At 53.5% G+C, this 19,544-nt stretch overlaps 1 protein-coding gene across 3 annotated transcripts in view; it reads left to right on the forward strand.

Annotated features, from left to right (window-relative positions):
- The first annotated feature begins 428 nt into the window (after nt 1-428).
- SMARCA4 (SWI/SNF related BAF chromatin remodeling complex subunit ATPase 4) overlaps nt 429-19,544 on the forward strand; it is a 96,770-nt gene continuing 77,654 nt past the window's right edge. Inside the window, exons 1-14 of one of the 3 annotated variants that reach the window (XM_075346532.1) lie at nt 429-523; nt 8,666-8,904; nt 9,276-9,408; nt 9,581-10,036; nt 10,150-10,248; nt 10,414-10,672; nt 10,771-10,897; nt 10,975-11,148; nt 11,233-11,406; nt 11,496-11,663; nt 11,751-11,804; nt 11,896-12,026; nt 12,686-12,743; nt 12,826-12,944. In XM_075346532.1, coding sequence (XP_075202647.1) covers nt 8,698-8,904; nt 9,276-9,408; nt 9,581-10,036; nt 10,150-10,248; nt 10,414-10,672; nt 10,771-10,897; nt 10,975-11,148; nt 11,233-11,406; nt 11,496-11,663; nt 11,751-11,804; nt 11,896-12,026; nt 12,686-12,743; nt 12,826-12,944 — 2,159 coding nt within the window. In that variant the 5' untranslated portion in view covers nt 429-523; nt 8,666-8,697. Of the gene's footprint in view, nt 534-633; nt 690-8,665; nt 8,905-9,275; nt 9,409-9,580; nt 10,037-10,149; nt 10,249-10,413; nt 10,673-10,770; nt 10,898-10,974; nt 11,149-11,232; nt 11,407-11,495; nt 11,664-11,750; nt 11,805-11,895; nt 12,027-12,685; nt 12,744-12,825; nt 12,945-19,544 lie in introns of those variants that run through there. The other 2 variants (XM_075346530.1, XM_075346531.1) reach the window with 2 other exon arrangements.

Here is a 19,544-nt window from a genome sequence, read left to right on the forward strand (position 1 = left end):
ACCCTACATATTCTCATGATTTCTTTATACGTAGGCTTTATAATTTCAGAAACCCCATTAACACACATGGGAAGTGCATTGTGCATAAAAACGGCCATACTGGTCCGATCCCACTAATAGTGGGCCGTTATATATCACAGCGCCCCCTTGCCCCATGCTGATGCCATATAATATAAATATGACACAGAAGACACCAGATCTTGTTTTCCAGCATAGTCACTTCAATAGAAAAGTGTCATCCTGTGACTGAAGCTGACAACTACATGAAGCCCCAGACTGTATGAAAGTGGTACCTGCCCTTTTTAAAGATGGCGTCTCTCTCCCCCAGCCGTTTCCATGGCAATCAATGCCATCCTTCATTTCTATAGGACAAAGAAGATGCAGCGTCATGACGTCACGCGTCCATGCCGCCTTTGGTGTATATAATACAGAGGGGGAGGGGAAGAGCAGCTTAGTTGAGCAGTGTTGGCGGCGGGAAAGGGGCTGGAGTCGGCTGTGTCCCGGAGACCGGTGGCTGCCGGAGGTGTGGACAGGTGAGGGGCGGGCTGTGGCGGCCTCTAGGGGGCGCTGTGCCCCGGACAGAGGGGAGGAGGAGGAGGGGAGCGGACTGGGCAGTCATTGAATGAAGTGGGCGGGCAGTGGGAGGCGCCGCAGGGACAAAGGGGCCTGATAGCAGCGAGGAGCTCCAGGTATTGGGGTGCCGGGGGCAGGGCTGGAGGGGTGCGGGCACTGCCCACCTGTGAGGGGCAGGCGGGGTGATGGGCGCCCCTGGCACTGGCCGCTGCCATTCTTTGTGCCATGTCCCTGGCATCATGTGCCCCCATACAAGGCAGTGATGACTCTACTTTCTATAAGTTGTCCCAAAAGTTGGCATTGACCTTGGTTTTTGTTGCTTGTGATGGGCAAGTGGCCCTGTCACCTTGGCCGGGGCAAACTAATGACTGGCACTGATTGGAGGGGTCCCTGGGGGTGAAGCCCACTGATGGCAGATGTAATAGCAGCGATGATAGTGATGGGCACTGGGTGGCACAGACTTGGTCTTTGCATGCGTTACAATCGGCCAGTATCTGGGGGCACGCTCCTGCATATGGAGGTGCCATTCTCTGCCATCGCAGTGTATACGGCAGGTGCCATGAGTCTGGAGCAATGGGCGTTTGTTGGGCACAGGCTGGCATTGGTGACTTCCCAGACTCCTCCTGGATGAGGGGCATCATGGTGCCCAGCGGGCATAACTGGCTGCTTATTGCTGGACCTTACTGGGCACAGGATGCCCGGAGCCATATAGCACTGTTATGCCCATTGGAAAGTTGTCACTTTCTACATGCCCAGGGTGTGATGGTGTGACTGGCATGTGTGGTAATTTGTCCACATCTGAATTGGTGGTATGTACCGGTATGTGGCATACTGTTGGCACAGCCTTTGACATGTTATGCCCATCAATATACCCTGGATCAGGTGGGCTGCAAACAATGAGGACACGGGCATAATAGGCAGGGGGCAACCTCTGAGCATTGCTCACTATGGCGCTCTTCTGTATGGTGTCTTGTGCCATGCGGCACTTATATACGTTTTATTCCTGTACCCCTTTTGTTCCCCTCACAGCTGCCCTCGGGGTGGGTATAGGGTTATGTACAGACAATACAAAGGAAATGCCCGTGTCTATTCCATTCCGACTCCCCCATAAATAAAAAAAATCTTTAGTTTTATATAGCGCTATTAATTCTGCAGCGCTTTACATACATTAGGAACACTGTCCCCATTGGGGCTCACAATCTAGAGTCCCTATCTGTATGTTTTTGGAGTGTGGGAGGAAACCAGAGTACCCGGAGAAAACCCACGCAAACACGGGGAGAACATATAAACTCCTGGCAGATGTTGTCCATGGTGGGAATCGAACCCAGGACCCCAGCGCTGCAAGGCTGCAGTGCTAACCACTGAGCCACCGTGCCGCCCATACACATGCATGCTTTATTTGGCTGAGTGTACATGTCTACTCGATAGGGGACAGGTGCCAGCTGCTGCTAGACATCTCCAAGGGGCAAGAATGGGTTGTGTTGTAATCCTACCGTCAAGACGTCTTCATGAGCTTGGAATGTGATGGGTCTGTTTTGTTTTACGTTTGGCCACTTACAGACGGCTGGGGAGAGGGGGGCAGTCAGCTGCAGGAAGCATTTTTCCGACTGAAGAAAAACATTTCCCTGATGTCGGCCAATAGGGGACAACGGGCAGGATATGGTTCTGGAAGTGGCCCTGGTGGCCAAGGACTAGGAGTGGTTCTGAAGTAGAGGGAACTTCTGCCAGTGGCCATGGTGGCTCTAGTGCGGAGGGGTTCTGGAAGTGATCGAGGTGGATTCTGGGAGTGGCTCGAGTGCGGGGGGGGGGGGGGGCTAGGAGTGTCTTTGGTGGGTCAAGGGTAGGGACATACTCGTGGCTCAAGGAGTGTTGGAAGTGGCTCTGGTGAATTGTGGGTGCTTGAAGTGGCTCAAGGGGATGCTGGTTGTGTCTCTGGTGTCTTGCGATGGGTTAGGATGCTGGTGGTGGCCCTGGTTTCTCAGGGAGTGCTGGGATTTCTGGAAGTGGCCTTTGTGTCTTATTGGGGGGGGGGGGTGTCTGGAAATAGCCCTGGTGGTTGGGTGGAGTTGTGGAAGTGGTGCTTGTTGCTTGAAGGGGAGGTGGTGCTGGAAGTGGCCTGGGGAGTTTTGAAAGTGGCCCTGGTGGCTCAAGGAGGGACGTGCTGAAAGTAGCCCTGGTGGCTCAAGGAGGGACGTGCTAAAAGTGGCCCTGGTGGCTCAATGAGGGACGTGCTAAAAGTGGCCCTGGTGGCTCAATGAGGGACGTGCTAAAAGTGGCCCTGGTGGCTCAATGAGGGACGTGCTAAAAGTGGCCCTGGTGGCTCAATGAGGGACGTGCTAAAAGTGGCCCTGGTGGCTCAAGGAGGGACGTGCTAAAAGTGGCCCTGGTGGCTCAAGGAGGGACGTGCTAAAAGTGGCCCTGGTGGCTCAAGGAGGGACGTGCTAAAAGTGGCCCTGGTGGCTCAAGGAGGGACGTGCTAAAAGTGGCCCTGGTGGCTCAAGGAGGGACGTGCTAAAAGTGGCCCTGGTGGCTCAAAGAGGGACGTGCTAAAAGTGGCCCTGGTGGCTCAAGGAGGGACGTGCTAAAAGTGGCCCTGGTGGCTCAAGGAGGGACGTGCTAAAAGTGGCCCTGGTGGCTCAAGGAGGGACGTGCTAAAAGTGGCCCTGGTGGCTCAAGGAGGGACGTGCTAAAAGTGGCCCTGGTGGCTCAAGGAGGGACGTGCTAAAAGTGGCCCTGGTGGCTCGAAGGGGAGGTGGTGGTGCTGGAAGTGGCCTGGGGGGTTCTGAAAGTGGCACTGGTGGCTCAAGGAGGAAAGTGCTGTAAGTGGCCTTGGTGGCTTGAAGGCTTTTGTGGCACTGGTGACTTGGGGACAGGGGTGGTAGTGCTAGACGTTTCTCAGGTGGGTGCTGGTAGTGACCCTGCTGGCTCTGGGGGTGGGGTTGGTGTTAGCGGATCTGGCACCTCAGGGGGTCCTGGTAGGTGGTTGGTATTGCTGATTGCTTACAGAAGGGGGACTGATTGTGGGATCGGTCCTGGTGGTATTGAGGTCCACTGCTTGCTTTGGCCATAAGGGGTAATGCTGGCTAGATATATATCGGCGCCTATGGTGACCCCCTCCTCCCCCATGGTGGTTTAGAGCCGGACCCTTTCCGTTTTCCCTGCACATCACTGCACCCGCTCCGTTCACTGTAATGGGGTCTTGCCGCTATTCATTGCGCCTCAGGTTGCTGGCAGTCGCTGCTGTGCACTGGGCCCGGCGCTGCTCCACAGCAGTAGGACGTGATTTATCTCCTCCATTCTCCTGGGACCTTCGGTTTGTGAGTCTTGTGCCGCGTTCGTCCTCTGCTGCTCCCCCATTACCGACCATTGTTATCCTCTGTCCCTGATGGTCACGAAAGAAAAGCCGGTGTCAGAGGGCGAAAAGGAGGAATAATGGAGGTGACGGAGCAGAATGGCACCATTGTTCTGTAATACAAGTGAAGGGAGAGTGTCTCGCTGCTTTCTCCCTTCCTCACGTGCACTGGACGTTTTATGCTGCTATCCTCTCACTGATGGCACCGAAGCGCGGTGACTGTCCGAAACACTTTCTGCCTATAACTGGGACCCCCCCCCCCCTTCCCTGCTCTCTATGCCCTGCATCGCTCCGCTTTGATTTGCCCTTTAAATATTCTGACTCTAGAGCCCGATTCATTATTTGTGATCTTGAAGTAAACCTTGTTTTTTTTTGTTTTTTTTTTGTACTATATGCGGTTTTGTTGCGCCAATGTTTTCAGAATGGTTCACAAGTGTCTGGAAGAAAAGATGGTTTTATTTTTTTATTTTTTTTTTTTAAAGAATTTGACTTTTGGTGCTGAAAAGTCACAAAAAAGGTTAAATGCCTCAAATTGAAAACTGGTCCAGAAATATTTCATTCCAGGCAGGGACCGGAGTCAGATGCTGCAAAAAAGAGACATTTAATAAAAGTTGCATTTCACGACTCTGTCTTAAACGTCGGGATAAGAAAAGTTATTGAAAAAAAAAGGACGACTTAAAAAGTGGCGCAAAAGGAATAATTAGGTGCAAATACTAAAGTCACTGAAAAGGAGCAAATGACTCCAGAAAATGATGACTCGGGGGCCTGATGTTTTGTGTAGTGATGAGGAGGAAGTTATTTGGTCTCATAATGAAGAATGCCAGAGTCCCTTATTACCCGGGAGAGGGTCTGCACCGGGCGCACGTGCAGCGGGGAAATCTGCGGAAGAACCTGGGGTTTCAGCATTGGGTAATGAAAGGATTTCTACAGATGATCTTGGGAGAGGAGTCCATCCGCAGGGGGTGCAATGTGCAGATAAAGCTAAGGACCGTCCTCCTGTCACTGCGCATGCACTGCCTCCTGTATCACTCGCTGGTCATTTAGCGGCCACAGATCCTCTTGGAGGGGGGCAAGCGGTGAAGGTTGTATTAGCCTGGAGGGGGGGGTGACAGAGGCCCCATTTGTATGGGCCTGGAGGGGCAGCAAAGGCCCCGGTCGTATGGACCTGCGGGGGGTGGTCACAAAGGCCCTGGCCACTTGGGCCTGCAAGGGGGTGCACAAAAGCCCCCGGTCGTATGGCCCGCAAAGGGGGGGGGGTGGGGCAAAGGCCCCCGGTCGTATGGCCCTCAAAGGGGGGGGGGTGGGGCAAAGGCCCCCGGTCGTATGGCCCGCAAAGGGGGGGGGTGGGGCAAAGGCCCCCGGTCGTATGGCCCGCAAAGGGGGGGGGGCAAAGGCCCCCGGTCGTATGGCCCGCAAAGGGGGGGGTGGGGCAAAGGCCCCCGGTCGTATGGCCCGCAAAGGGGGGGGTGGGGCAAAGGCCCCCGGTCGTATGGCCCGCAAAGGGGGGGGGTGGGGCAAAGACCCCCGGTCGTATGGCCCGCAAAGGGGGGGTGGGGCAAAGGCCCCTGGTCGTATGGGCCCGCAAAGGGGGGGGGGAGTGCCTTGCCGTTTGGCAGGTCACTAATTGCCGCCGGTTCCCATGCCGCCGTTTGTTGGGCTGCCGATTGCTGCCGTTTACCGGGCCGCCGCTCGCTGCTGTGTCTCTTCCAGGGCACATAAAAATCCTTCAATAATTAATGCCGTTTCTTTGAAGCTTCTTTTCTGCTTGCTCCTTCTCTCCCTTGTGCTTTCCCCCTTCGTCTGGGTAAGCAGCGTCTTGCTCTAGAAACGCCTCGCGCTTTCTCCTTGAGAAGAACAGATTGTGTTTTATCTCTCTCCTCCATCCTAATTTAATTCATTTTCTGCCGTACCTGGACGTCGCCGGCCCGGCCTTGTAATTAACACAAGCAAGACATCAAAGTGCGAGTAATTTCCCGCTACAATCATAGAAGGGCGTTAATCAGATTCTTTGCTTTAATTAAATCTCCCAGTGCCCTATAAAATGAGCTGCCGGGAAGCGCCGGCCCCCCCTCCCCGCTCCGTGCCATAAATCGTCGCATTACTGTCGGCGGGCACCTATGAAGCGTTCCTCTGTGTTTAGTCAGTGACGGTCGGTGGCGTGGGCGGCTGCGTGTAACCTGACAGCTCCATTTTCATATTCTGCCTCCAGCCGGGAGCTGCTTGATCATTTTCTTTTTTTTTTTTCCCTCTGTTCTTGATTAATTTGTCACCTCTGCATTGTGCATGCGGCGGAGATCTGTGCACGTTGCGGAGTGTCTGCGGCTTTTCTAGATGGCGGTAATGCTGGCAATCTGGAATGAAAGCGAGGGAGCCTCCTGGTTGGGAGAGCCGTGCTCAGGGGTATCAATGAGGCTTTTTAATTGAAGGGGAATGCATAGTTTAGATGCCGCTCAGATCACATTCACCTCTATAGGAGCTGAGCTGCAGTACCGACAATGGCCACTACACGGTGTGTGGCGCTGTGGTGTTTGGTCTCCAGTCATGTGATCGGTGGGGCCGCCTAAGGTCGGACCTCCACTCATCTGATATTGATGGCCTTTCCTAAGGACAGGTCATCGTTACCCATCCCTGTTAAATGATTGAACATTTGTGCTCATGGTGGCCTGTAATGGCAGAGAACGGGGCACGAGGTGAGACGACCGCTTTAATGCCCCAGCGGCGGGTATATTGCACAATATTTGGTTATCTCGTTCGACTTTGTGAAAAGTAAGACACAAAAGGAAGAAAGTGACTCCGGCATCCGACTACGCAGGGTCTGCTTGTAGTCTGTTACCATGGAGACTCATAGGTCTGAATGGGAGCTGTAGATCCTATTGATTTTGGTGATGTACTCCCTCCTCCTGAAGCTGTCCTCTGCGGCCCTCAGGGCACCGGAGACCTCCCTGGGACAGCAGAGAGGCGGCACCCCCTAATGACCTCACACCAGAGCAGAGGCGACTCTTTTCCTTACGTGCTGTTGGACCACTGCTTTTGGGTATTTTTTTTTTTTTTTTTAAACCTTCCCGACATCCGACATATGAGGTGACTTTCCACAAACCGCCGTCCATGGCGCCACCGCAATCAGGTGTCTGCTGTGTATTATAGCTCACACCCTACTGCAACGTCCACGATCTGTATTAATGCCATTTAACTTCTTAGATACCCCCCCCCATCATTGCGTTATTTGCGATAGGTGAGGGGGGTCCCAACTTTAAGCCTGTCGGCACCCCGTAATTGTGGGTTGTCGGTATTTGCCATGATAATCCCAGGCTAAGTATTTGCCTTCGGGTCAGCCAGTCAATAAGTGTCCTTGTAAGGCTGACAGATCTAATATGCCGCAGTCCACAGGTTGCTCCTTTATCCTCTCTCCTCTTAGTTCTGATTTGGGGTACCCTCCACAGGTTGCTCCTTTATCCTCTCCCCTTTGTTCTGGTTTAGGGTTCCCTCCACAGGTCGCTCCTTTATCCTCTTCGTTCTGATTTGGGGTGCACTGCACAGGTGGCTCCTTTATCCTCTCCCCTCTTTGCTCTGATTTGCGGTTCCCTCCACAGGTCGCTCCTTTATCCTCTCCCCTCTTTGCTCTGATTTGCGGTTCCCTCCACAGGTGGCTCCTTTATCCTCTCCCCTCTTTGTTCTGATTTGGGGTGCACTGCACAGGTGGCTCCTTTATCCTCTCCCCTCTTTGTTCTGATTTGGGGTGCACTGCACAGGTGGCTCCTTTATCCTCTCCCCTCTTTGTTCTGATTTGGGGTGCACTGCACAGGTTGCTCCTTTATCCTCTCCCCTCTTAGTTCTGATTTGGGGTTCCCTCCACAGGTCGCTCCTTTATCCTCTCCCCTCTTTGCTCTGATTTGGGGTGCACTGCACAGGTTGCTCCTTTATCCTCTCCCCTCTTAGTTTTGATTTAGGGTTCCCTCCACAGGTCGCCCTTTATCCTCCCCTCTTCGTTCTGATTTGGGGTGCACTGCACAGGTGGCTCCTTTATCCTGCCCCCCCCCCCCTCTTTGTTCTGTTTTGGTACATATGGGGTGCTCTCCACAGGTCACTTCTGTATCCTCTGCCCTCTTTGTTCTGTTTTTGGTACATTTGGGGTGCCCTCCACAAGTCGCTCATTTATCCGGTCCCCTCTTCGTTCTGATTTGGGGTGCACTGCACAGGTCGCTCCTTTATCCTCTCCCCTCTTCATTCTGTTCGGTCTGTATCGGATTTGCTACATGACTGCTCTATGTGCAGCTCCCATGGCCGCCGGTCAGACGGAGGAGGCGGCCGTTTCCCTCCGTTGATTTATGCGCTCGGTCTGGAGCTGCAGTCTCTGTACCTTGGAGTAAGGTCAATTATTTCTGAATTACACCAGGAATCCTGACGGTGCAGATTTTCAGGGCACCGCGGCTGCCGGAGAGCTCATCTTTCATACTAAATCGTCCTGACTTGGTCCTCCCGGCTCCCGGCTCCCTGTAGTCGCGACATCTCTGCCGTATAGACACTGTGCCATGATGGGGTATAGGTGGTATTGGGGCTACAGGAAAAGTGGAGCTTGAAAAATGAGCTGGAGTGGACTAAGCCAGACCATGGCAGCCGATATATCGCTCGGTCCTTACTGTTCAGGATCTTTAATGTTCATATGCCGAATCGCTTTATGGTAAAAGCTGCAAATGATCCTGTACAGTGATCTAGAACTAACGTTGTCCTCTTCTCTTACAGATAAACATTGATAGAACCTCATCACCGAAGCAATGTCCACCCCAGATCCGCCTATGGGCGGCACCCCGAGGCCTGTCCAGTCCCCAGGGCCAGGCCCTTCTCCTGGTGCCATGATGGGCCCCAGCCCTGGGCCGTCTCCTGGATCAGCGCACAGCATGATGGGACCGAGCCCTGGGCCACCAATTCCCCCTCAAGGACCCAGCGGATATCCTCCTGAAAATATGCACCAGATGCATAAGGTTGGTCTTTTATACATGTGGGACTTGCAAGAAATCGACCCGTCACTTACGCTCAACCTGAAGATATTGGGCGGCATGACCACCCTCTGTTAGCCAGAGGAAAAAAATGTGTCTTGCCCTTCAGAACCTGATGCTGCCATGAATACAGCAAAACACGGACAAGCCTAAAGCTGTACCATTGCCGACATCTCACCACCACGGAGGGACTAATGAAAGGGAGGGACTAATGAAAGGGAGGGACTAATGAAAGGGAGGGACTAATGAAAGGGAGGGACTAATGAAAGGGAGGGACTAATGAAGACCAGTTAGCCCACTATCTAGTCTGTATGAAGGTTAGCCTTACATGATCTTTTTCCATTTTCCTGTGGTAGCCCATGGAGTCCATGCATGAGAAGCCTATGCCAGAAGACCCACGTTATACCCAGATGAAGGGGATAGCCATGCGGCCAGGTGGCCATTCTGGAATGGGGCCACCGCCGAGTCCGATGGACCAGCACTCACAAGGTAGATATCGCACAGATGGCTCCATATATATACTGTTATGAGCTGGCACTGTATACTCTGGCGGTCCTAGTCGTATAACTTGGATCATTCATGTCCCAGATACCACGGTGATTGCACTGTACATCGTTCTGATGAGACTGGTATATAATTGTCCGTTTTTCTCTACCCACAGGTTACCCCTCTCCCCTAGGCAGCTCAGAGCATGTACCAAGCCCGGTGCCCTCTAATGGCCCACCCTCCGGACCTGCTATCTCCTCGGGCTCAGGAGGGGTGACCATGGAGAATGCGGAGCCTCAGCAGCAACAGCAGCAGCAGCCGCCTCCTCCTCAGCAGCAACAGCAACAGCAGCAGCAGCAGCCGCCTCCACAGCAGCAACAGCAGCAGGCGACCCGCAGCCCAACACCTTTCAACCAGAATCAACTACATCAGTTAAGAGCGCAGATAATGGCTTATAAAATGCTGGCCAGGGGGCAACCAATACCCGATCAGCTACAGATGGCTGTGCAAGGCAAGAGGCCCATGCCAGGGATGCAGCCACAGATGCAAACACTACCTCCACCCGCTGCTTCCGGGACTGGACCGGTGCCCGCCTCGGGGCCAGCACCACCCAGCTACAACAGACCTCACGGTGAGAGGGTAACATAATCCCAAGCCTTTGATGTAATGCAGTGATTTCCATGCCAGTATTGATAAGTACAAGATGTCATATATTACATGACTGATATTGCCTCCCTGTTGTAGGAATGGCTGGACCAGCCATGCCACCTCCAGGGCCTTCAGGTGCTCCTCCCGTTATGCCAGGACATCCTCCAGGTGCACCCCCCAAACCTTGGCCTGAAGGTAACATTACAATATCACAGACCTGAAATCTGACTGGAAATGTGATCCTCGGCCTTCCCAGGCTTATTCTGTACCCTAATGGCTGGGATGCTAAAATCCCAGTTCTGTAACCCTCTGATTGCCATGGTCCTGCTCGTTCCTTCAGATTTTTTTGTTGTCTTTCAGGTCCGATGGCTAATGCCGCAGTTCCGGCCACTGCCCCTCAGAAGTTGATTCCTCCACAGCCAACTGGTCGCCCATCTCCTGCACCCCCTGCAGTGCCGCCTGCGGCTTCTCCTGTCATGCCACCCCAGACGCAGTCCCCTGGTCAGCCTGCCCAACCCCCGCCTATGGTCCACTATCATTCCAAAGCCAACCGTATCACTCCCATCCAGAAGCCCAGAGGCCTGGATCCAGTAGAAGTGCTACAAGAGCGCGAATATCGGTACGTCACAAGAAGACATTCCTTCACCTGACCGATTTATGAAGAATGTGTTGACATGTCAATATATGTCAATATATATTTTAATTTTTTGCACACAGGCTCCAGGCCCGCATCGCACACAGGATCCAGGAACTGGAGAATCTCCCCGGGTCTTTAGCTGGTGACCTTAGGACCAAAGCGACCATAGAACTAAAAGCTCTGCGGCTCCTGAACTTCCAGAGACAGGTCGGTCCCCTAAGACCTCTGTGGTAGGACTTGACCAACCATCTCCCAGATCATTCACGTTTTGTTCTCCTGTCCAGCTCCGACAAGAGGTTGTGGTCTGTATGAGGAGGGACACCGCCCTGGAAACGGCCCTAAATGCCAAGGCTTACAAGCGCAGTAAACGTCAGTCACTACGTGAAGCCAGAATCACAGAGAAGCTGGAGAAGCAGCAGAAGATCGAGCAGGAGCGCAAGAGACGGCAGAAGCACCAGGTGAGAAGGAGTTAATAGTCGGAAACCATATTCCAGGTAATGGTGGCTACAGCAGACTAATCCTGGCTGGATGTCTTCTTACAGGAATATCTGAACAGCATTCTCCAGCATGCTAAAGACTTCAAGGAGTTCCACCGCTCCGTCACAGGGAAGATCCAGAAACTGACCAAGGCCGTGGCCACGTATCACGCCAACACAGAAAGGGAGCAGAAGAAGGAGAATGAGCGGATCGAGAAGGAGAGAATGCGGCGTCTCATGGTGGGTCCTGATCAAGCAGTCTTTTCTCAAATGGGTTACCCGGCGGAGGTGAGGGACCATCTTTAACATTACCTGCGGTGATCTTCCAGGCTGAAGATGAGGAGGGCTACAGGAAGCTGATTGACCAGAAGAAGGACAAGCGCTTGGCCTACCTCCTACAGCAGACGGACGAGTACGTGGCCAACCTGACCGAGCTGGTGAGGCAACACAAAGCCGCCCAGGTACTAAAAGAAAAGAAGAGGAGGAAAAAGAAAAAGGTGAGAGCATCACATATGTTAGTGTGGAAGAATAGTGCTGCACCCATGTCATAAACCATCTGATATACCGTGTCCTGTATGTGCCAGATCCTGGAGAGCACTGTAGACGGACAGCAGCCGTCACTGGGACCAGACGGAGAGGTGAGGACAAAAGACGGGATGTTGGTGATGTACCGTATATGTTAGAAGGTGGGAGTTTCCTTGGATAACTACTTCTTCTTTTTCTTCACAGCCTCTGGATGAGACGAGTCAGATGAGTGACCTACCTGTCAAAGTTATGCACGTGGAAAGCGGCAAGATCTTGACTGGTGCGGATGCTCCGAAGGCAGGACAGCTAGATGCCTGGCTGGAGATGAATCCTGGGTGTGTGAGGAGTATTGAAGCTTTATAGGTCTAAAGGACAGTGTGCTCCTCCTAGTGGTGTGTGCCAAACCTTTGGCCAGTGTGGTCCCCTCTAATGGTGCATGCTAAACCTTTGGCCAGTGTGCTACCCCCCCTTCCCCAGTGGTGCATGCCAAACCTTTGGCCAGTGTGCTTCCCCTAGTGGTGCGTTCCAATCCTCACCTTTGGCCAGTGTGCTCCCCCTAGTGGTGCGTGCCAATCCTCACCTTCGGCCAGTGTGCTTCACCCCCCCCCACCTAGTGGTGCCAATCCTCTGCAGTGTGCTCTCCCCCCTAGTGGTGCCAATCCTCTGCAGTGTGCTACCCCTGGTGGTGCCAATCCTCTGCAGTGTGCTTCTCCCCCCCCCCCCCCCCCAGTGGTGCCAATCCTCTGCAGTGTGCTCCCCCCCCCCCCTAGTGGTGCCAATCCTTTGCAGTGTGCTCCCCCTAGTGGTGCCAATCCTCTGCAGTGTGCTCCCCCTAGTGGTGCCAATCCTCTGCAGTGTGCTACCCCTAGTGGTGCCAATCCTCTGCAGTGTGCTCCCCCTAGTGGTGCCTGTATGGTAGTTTGTTTGTTTTGGTTTTGTTTTGTATTTCTTTTGGCCTTTGGTCAGTCCATGACTCCATTCTTATTCTATGTAGATATGAAGTTGCACCGAGATCGGACAGCGAGGAAAGTGGATCTGACGAGGAAGAGGAGGTGAGCGATTCGCTTAGTGTGTGTGTGAATCAAAATCTCCCATTTTATTCAGTCGTTCATGTCCTCCCATAATTAATTCCAGGAAGAGGAGGAGGAGCAGCCGGCGCCTCCTGTCACCAATATACCTGTTGTGGATGAGAAGAAGATTCCCGACCCAGACAGCGATGAAGTATCAGAAGTCTACGCTCGGGAGATTATCGCGTGAGTGAAGGCTAATGCTGCAGGTTGTCTCACTATTGGGCTGGTCTAACATTCAGGTGGTCTCCATCCAGAGGGTGCACCTTGTATGCAGCGTACAGGTGGTCTTGCAAAGCAAAGAGTGAAATCTGCTGTTTTCTTCGCACACTTTTTGGAATGATTCTGATGTTATCACTGCCCGATATTCGCAGTTAATCCATTCCGTATGTTATCGCCTTAAAGAGAGGCCAAGTCACTTACTCCAAAACTTGATAAATCCCTGGGCTCCCCTGATTCGGACGCTTTTTTCCATTTTGCTCTACATCGCTCCTTTCCATAGATACTCCCTTTTATTGCTTTTTGGAGTGCACAATGTGAAATCTCTGTTTGTAGTACAACTGCGCGTTCCTTCTTGGCTTTCTCTGGGGGTGTACACTTTCATCCCTCCCTCCCAGATGTTGCCAGTCACACCTCAGCAGCCTCACACTGCTAGGCTGCCATATCGGTACGGTGATTCACCCCTTCCAAATGTCAGAGAAAACGTTGAAGGAATGCCCCGTTGCACTAAAAACAGAGATTTCATGTATTGTGCTCCAAAAACAATAAATGTGAATATCTCTGCAATGGAGTGCAATTGAAAGGAGCTTCAGAATCAGACGAGCTTGAGGATTTTACAGGTTTGACTTTAATTTTTGTGCAAGTGAGAGGTCTTCCTTTAATAGCCTCTGTAGGGGGCTTGAAGCTGTAGTCATCTGTTCGCTTGTGTTATACATAGCAGTGCATCAGCGCTGCCATGTATAGTAAAATCACAATTTATGAACGCCAGTTAAAGACTGGCTTTCACAGGAGGAGTACCGTAATGACACACACAGGGGTCTTCAGCAGACCTTCGACTGTCATGGCAGGCCATCAGCACCCCATAATTACGTTGTGGCCGCACTGATGGGCACATGGGATGGTGCTCCCCATTGCCAGTGCTTGTTAAATGCATTTCTTTGTCGCTCCATTGGGAGACCCAGACAATTGGGTGTATAGGTTCTGCCTCCGGAGGCCACACAAAGTATTACACTTTAAAAGTGTAACCCCTCCCCTCTGCCTATACACCCTCCCGTGCATCACGGGCTCCTCAGTTTTATGCTTTGTGTGGAAGGAGGCACACATCCACTCATGCATTCTCAGATTAGTTATATCGGTTGGAAGAAAAGAGGACCCCCACGGGGCCCCCGGCATGTTCCCTTCTCACCCCACTATGTCGGCGGTGCTGTTAAGGTTGAGGTACCCATTGCGGGTACAAAGGCCGGAGCCTCATGCCGTTTTCCTTCACCATCCCTTAGTGGCTCTGGGAGAAGTGGGATCCTGACCGGTCATCCATTCACTGGGACCGGGCTCCCTCCGCAGCCCCTGTGGGAATCTGCCGGACAGGAGTCTAGTCATCCTCAGGGACCGGGCCCTGCATCTATAAGGTACTCTGTGTCCCCATGGGGACTGTGCATGGAGCGCCTTCTTCCCGGACGCTGCAGCAGCTGCTGATTTGTGAAGACCGGCGGACTTCTGCGCCGACGGCGCCTGCTTGTCGGCCGCGGTCTTAAATTTAGTCCCCGGCTTCATCGCGGCCTAGTAGCAAAAATCCCGCCCCCGGGCCTGCCTGTCAGGGGTAAGGGCGGGACGGCCGGCCTGACGTCGGATGTGAGGGCCGGAGCATCCTGTATGTTTCCTCCCCCCTCACTGATCACTGTGGGGACCCCAGATTCCCGCACTTTTTCTAGCACCGCCCACGGCTCCACTCCTCCCCTGAGAGCTCCGGCAGCCATGTTTTTGGCATTCTGCCGGTGGAGGATTATCAGAGAAGAGCTCTGCAGCTCTGGGAGACCTAAGGCAGGGAATCTGGAGGACACACACTCCGCTTTTTAGCGGTCGGTAAGCCACACCGGTCACCCGGTGCTGGTCCCCCCTAGGGTGACGGAATAGATACGTATTTATATACATATTTCTGTTCGGTCGGGCTGTATACCCCTTCCCATTATACCCTCAGTGATCACTCTCCTAGGAGACAACAGCATGTCGTCCACAAGGAGCAAAGGTGCTAAGGCACAGGGTTTTTTTGCGACCTGTACCTCTTGTGGGGCTATGTTACCTGCGGGTTCCACCTACCCTCACTGTGAGCAATGCTCGACCCCTGTTTCGCTTGCTCAGCCGGAGCCTCGGTCACTAGTGGGCCCCTCCGCTCAGGTAGACCCTCCTGCTCCCCCTGTCCAGGCGGCAGGGACGGAGTTTGCTGCGTTTGCTGAGAAATTCTCTGAGTCACTTTCACAATCCATGGCTCAGTCTATGGACAAATGGTCTGCCAAGCTGCTAGAAGCTTTGCAGTCCAGACCGGTCCTTACACAGGCCCCGGTCCCCGTTGGATCGTCGCCTCCAGGCCCCTCTCGGTCCGCGCCGCAGCGCGCTCCCAGGTTGGGCCCTAGGTCCCACGTGGAGGACTCCTGCCCGGACCACAGTCCCAGACCGGCTAAGCGGGCCCGCTGGGAATCTTCCCCGACTTCTTCACGCTGCTCGGGTTCCCAGCTTGAGGACTCTCTGGAGGACGAGGCGGACGTCGCAGCTCAGGGCTCTGAACCTGACGTTTCCCTCAATCTTGATACACCTGAAGGGGACGCCTTAGTAAATGATCTTATCTCGTCCATCAACCAGGTGTTAGATCTGTCTCCCCCGCCTCCACCTGTAGAGGAGTCGGCTTCTCAGCAGGAGAAACACCAGTTTCGGTTCCCCAAACGTACACGGAGTGCGTTTTTCGATCACTCTAACTTCAGAGATGCTGTCCAGAAGCCCAGAGCGGTTCCGGACAAGCGCTTTACTAAGCGCCTTACTGACACACGTTACCCCTTCCCCTCTGACGTAGTTAAGGGTTGGGCTCAGTGTCCCAAGGTGGATCCTCCAGTCTCTAGATTGGCGGCTAGATCTGTGGTATCGGTGGCAGATGGTTCATCGCTAAAAGATGCCACTGACAGGCAGAGCTCCTGGTGAAATCCATCTATGAAGCCACGGGCGCGTCTTTTGCCCCGGCCTTTGCAGCCGTGTGGGCACTCCAAGCTATCTCAGCTTGTCTGGCTGAGATTAATACAGTCACACGTAATTCTGCTCCGCAGGTTGCGTCTCTGACTTCTCAAGCGTCAGCTTTTTCTTCCTACGCCATGAACGCAGTCCTAGACTCTGCTAGCCGTACAGCGGTGGCATCCGCTAATTCTGTGGCAGTCCGCAGGGCCATGTGGCTGCGCGAATGGAAGGCAGACTCTGCCTCCATGAGGTTCTTAACCGGTTTGCCGTTTTCTGGCGACCGATTGTTTGGCGACCGATTGGATGAGATTATTAAGGAATCCAAGGGAAAGGACTCCTCCTTACCCCAGTCCAAACCTAAGAGACCTCAGCAACGGAAAATTCAATCGAGGTTTCGGTCCTTTCGTCCCTCCGCCAAGTCCCAATCCGCTTCGTCCAGCAGGCCGGAGAAAGGCCAGAGGAACTCCTATGCGTGGCGGTCTAAGTCACGCCCCCAAAAGGCCGCCGGAGGCACTGCCTCCAAGGCGGCCTCCTCATGACTCTCGGCATCCCCGAACCGCATCCTCGGTCGGTGGCAGGCTCTCCCGCTTTTGCGACGCCTGGTGGCCACATGTTCAAGACCGATGGGTGAGAGACATTCTGTCTCACGGTTACAGGATAGAGTTCAGCTCTCGTCCTCAGACTCGTTTCTTCAGAACCTCTCCGCCCCCCGCTCGGGCCGACGCACTTTTTCAGGCAGTGGCCACTCTGAAGACAGAAGGAGTTGTGATCCCTGTTCCCCCTCAGGAACATGGTCGCGGCTTTTACTCCAACTTGTTCGTGGTGCCAAAGAAGGACGGATCATTCCGTCCCGTTCTGGACCTCAAACTACTCAACAGACATGTGAGCACCAGACTGTTTCGGATGGAATCTCTCCGCTCGGTCATCGCCTCGATGTCACAAGGAGACTTCCTAGCATCGATCGACATCAAAGATGCTTATCTCCATGTGCCGATCGCACCCTAACATCAACGCTTCTTGCGTTTCGCCATCGGGGACGAACACCTTCAGTTCGTGGCATTGCCTTTCGGCCAGGCGACAGCCCCACGGGTGTTCACCAAAGTCATGGCATCCGTTGTGGCGGTCCTACACTCTCAGGGCCACTCGGTGATTCCCTACTTAGACGATCTCCTAGTCAGGGCACCTTCTCGGGTGGCGTGTCAACACAGCCTTACCGTCGCTCTGGCGACTCTCCAGCAGTTCGGGTGGATAATCAACTTCCCAAAATCCAAGTTGACACCGACCCAATCACTGACTTACCTCGGGATGGAGTTTCATACACAGTCAGCGGTAGTCAAGCTACCGCTGGACAAACAGCTTTCTCTGCAGGCAGGGGTGCAATCTCTTCTTCGGGGTCAGTCACACCCCTTGAGGCGCCTCATGCACTTCCTGGGGAAGATGGTGGCAGCGATTGAGGCAGTGCCGTTCGCGCAATTCCATCTGCGGCCACTCCAATGGGACATTCTCCGCAAATGGGACAGGAGGTCGACTTCCCTCGACAGGAACGTCTCTCTGTCCCTTGCAACCAAGACGTCTCTTCAGTGGTGGCTCCTTCCCAATTCTCTATCGCAAGGAAAATCCTTCCTACCCCCAACCTGGGCTGTGGTCACCACGGACGCGAGCCTGTCAGGGTGGGGAGTGGTTTTCCTCCACCACAGGGCTCAGGGAACCTGGACTCCGATGGAGTCTTCACCTTCAGATCAATGTTCTGGAGATAAGGGCAGTGTACCTAGCCCTATTGGCTTTCCATCGGTGGCTGGAGGGCAGACAGATCCGTATACAGTCGGACAACGCCACTGCCGTCGCATACATCAACCACCAGGGCGGCACGCGCAGTCGTCAGGCCTTCCAGGAAGTCAGGCGGATTCTGCAGTGGGTGGAAGCCACAGCCTCCACGATCTCCGCAGTTTACATCCCGGGCGTAGAAAGCGACGGGGTTCGCAGGCTTCCAAGTCAACCTTGGCTCGGTGGATCAAGGAACCGATTCTTGAAGCCTACCGTTCTTCTGGGCTTCCGCTTCCTTCAGGGCTGAAAGCCCATTCTACCAGAGCCGTGGGTGCGTCCTGGGCATTGCGGCACCGGGCTACGGCTCAGCAGGTGTGTCAGGCAGCTACCTGGTCTAGTCTGCACACTTTCACGAAACACTATCAGGTGCATACCTATGCTTTGGCAGACGCCAGTCTAGGTAGGCGAGTCCTTCAGGCGGCGGTTGCCCACCTGTAAGAGGGGGCCGTTTCGGCTCTTTTTATCGAGGTATTCTTTTACCCACCCAGGGACTGCTTTTGGACGTCCCAATTGTCTGGGTCTCCCAATGGAGCGACAAAGAAGGGAATTTTGTTTACTTACCGTAAATTCCTTTTCTTCTAGCTCCTATTGGGAGACCCAGCACCCGACCCCCTGTGCCCTTCGGGCTGGTTGTTCTTTTGTGTACACATGTTGTTCATGTTGAATTGTTCTTTTGGTTCATGGTTTTCAGTTCTCCGAACATCCTTCGGATTGAATTTACCTTAGACCAATTTATAAGTTTTCCTCCTTCCTGCTTTTGCACCAAAACTGAGGAGCCCGTGATGCACGGGAGGGTGTATAGGCAGAGGGGAGGGGTTACACTTTTTAAAGTGTAATACTTTGTGTGGCCTCCGGAGGCAGAAGCTATACACCCAATTGTCTGGGTCTCCCAATAGGAGCTAGAAGAAAAGGAATTTACGGTAAGTAAACAAAATTCCCTTCTTTACAAGTTATCAGCCCCGGGCAGAGGTCTGCCCCACCTGCTGCTGTTAAAGGCACATGATGGTTGATTTAATGAGCTATCATCTGCCGGGAAAGATGTGAACTTGGTGTGCGAGCCTGCGTCAAAATTATGGACATGACGTGTATGTTCATCATATGCCATGACTGGGTTAAATAGATTGTCCGTAAGAACACATCATCACCTATACATAGGATAGGTGATCTATTTCTGTTTGGGTGTCTGCCCGACTGCTGCTCCACTCATTCTCTATGGGGCTGCTTGAAAAAGCCAAACGCAGTGCCATAGAGAAGGAATGGAGCGCAGGTCGCGCAACGCAATGCTGTTCCATTCTAAAGACCCTGTCACACGCAACGACGTATCTAACGATATATCGTCGGAGTCACGGATTCCGTGACGCACATCCGGCATCGTTAGCGACGTCGTTGCGTGTGACACCAACGAACGACCGTTAACGATGGAAAATGCCAAATCGTCCATCGTTGACACGTCGTTCATTTTCAAAAAATCGTTGATTGTTGAGGTTGTAGGTTGTTTGTCGTTCCTGAGGCAGCACACATCGCTACGTGTGACACCCCGGGAGCGACGAACTGCAGCTTACCTGCGGCTTCCGGCAATGAGGAAGGAAGGAGGTGGGCGGGATGTTACGACCGCTCATCTCCGCCCCTCCGCTTTTATTGGGCGGCCACTTAGTGACGTCGCTGTGACGCCGAACGAACCGCCACCTTGGAAAGAAGGCGATTCGCCGGCCACAGCGATGTCACTAGGCAGGTAAGTCTGTGTGA

The sequence above is a fragment of the Anomaloglossus baeobatrachus genome, chromosome 4, assembly GCF_048569485.1.
Source record: "Anomaloglossus baeobatrachus isolate aAnoBae1 chromosome 4, aAnoBae1.hap1, whole genome shotgun sequence".
Lineage (NCBI taxonomy): Eukaryota > Metazoa > Chordata > Amphibia > Anura > Aromobatidae > Anomaloglossus > Anomaloglossus baeobatrachus.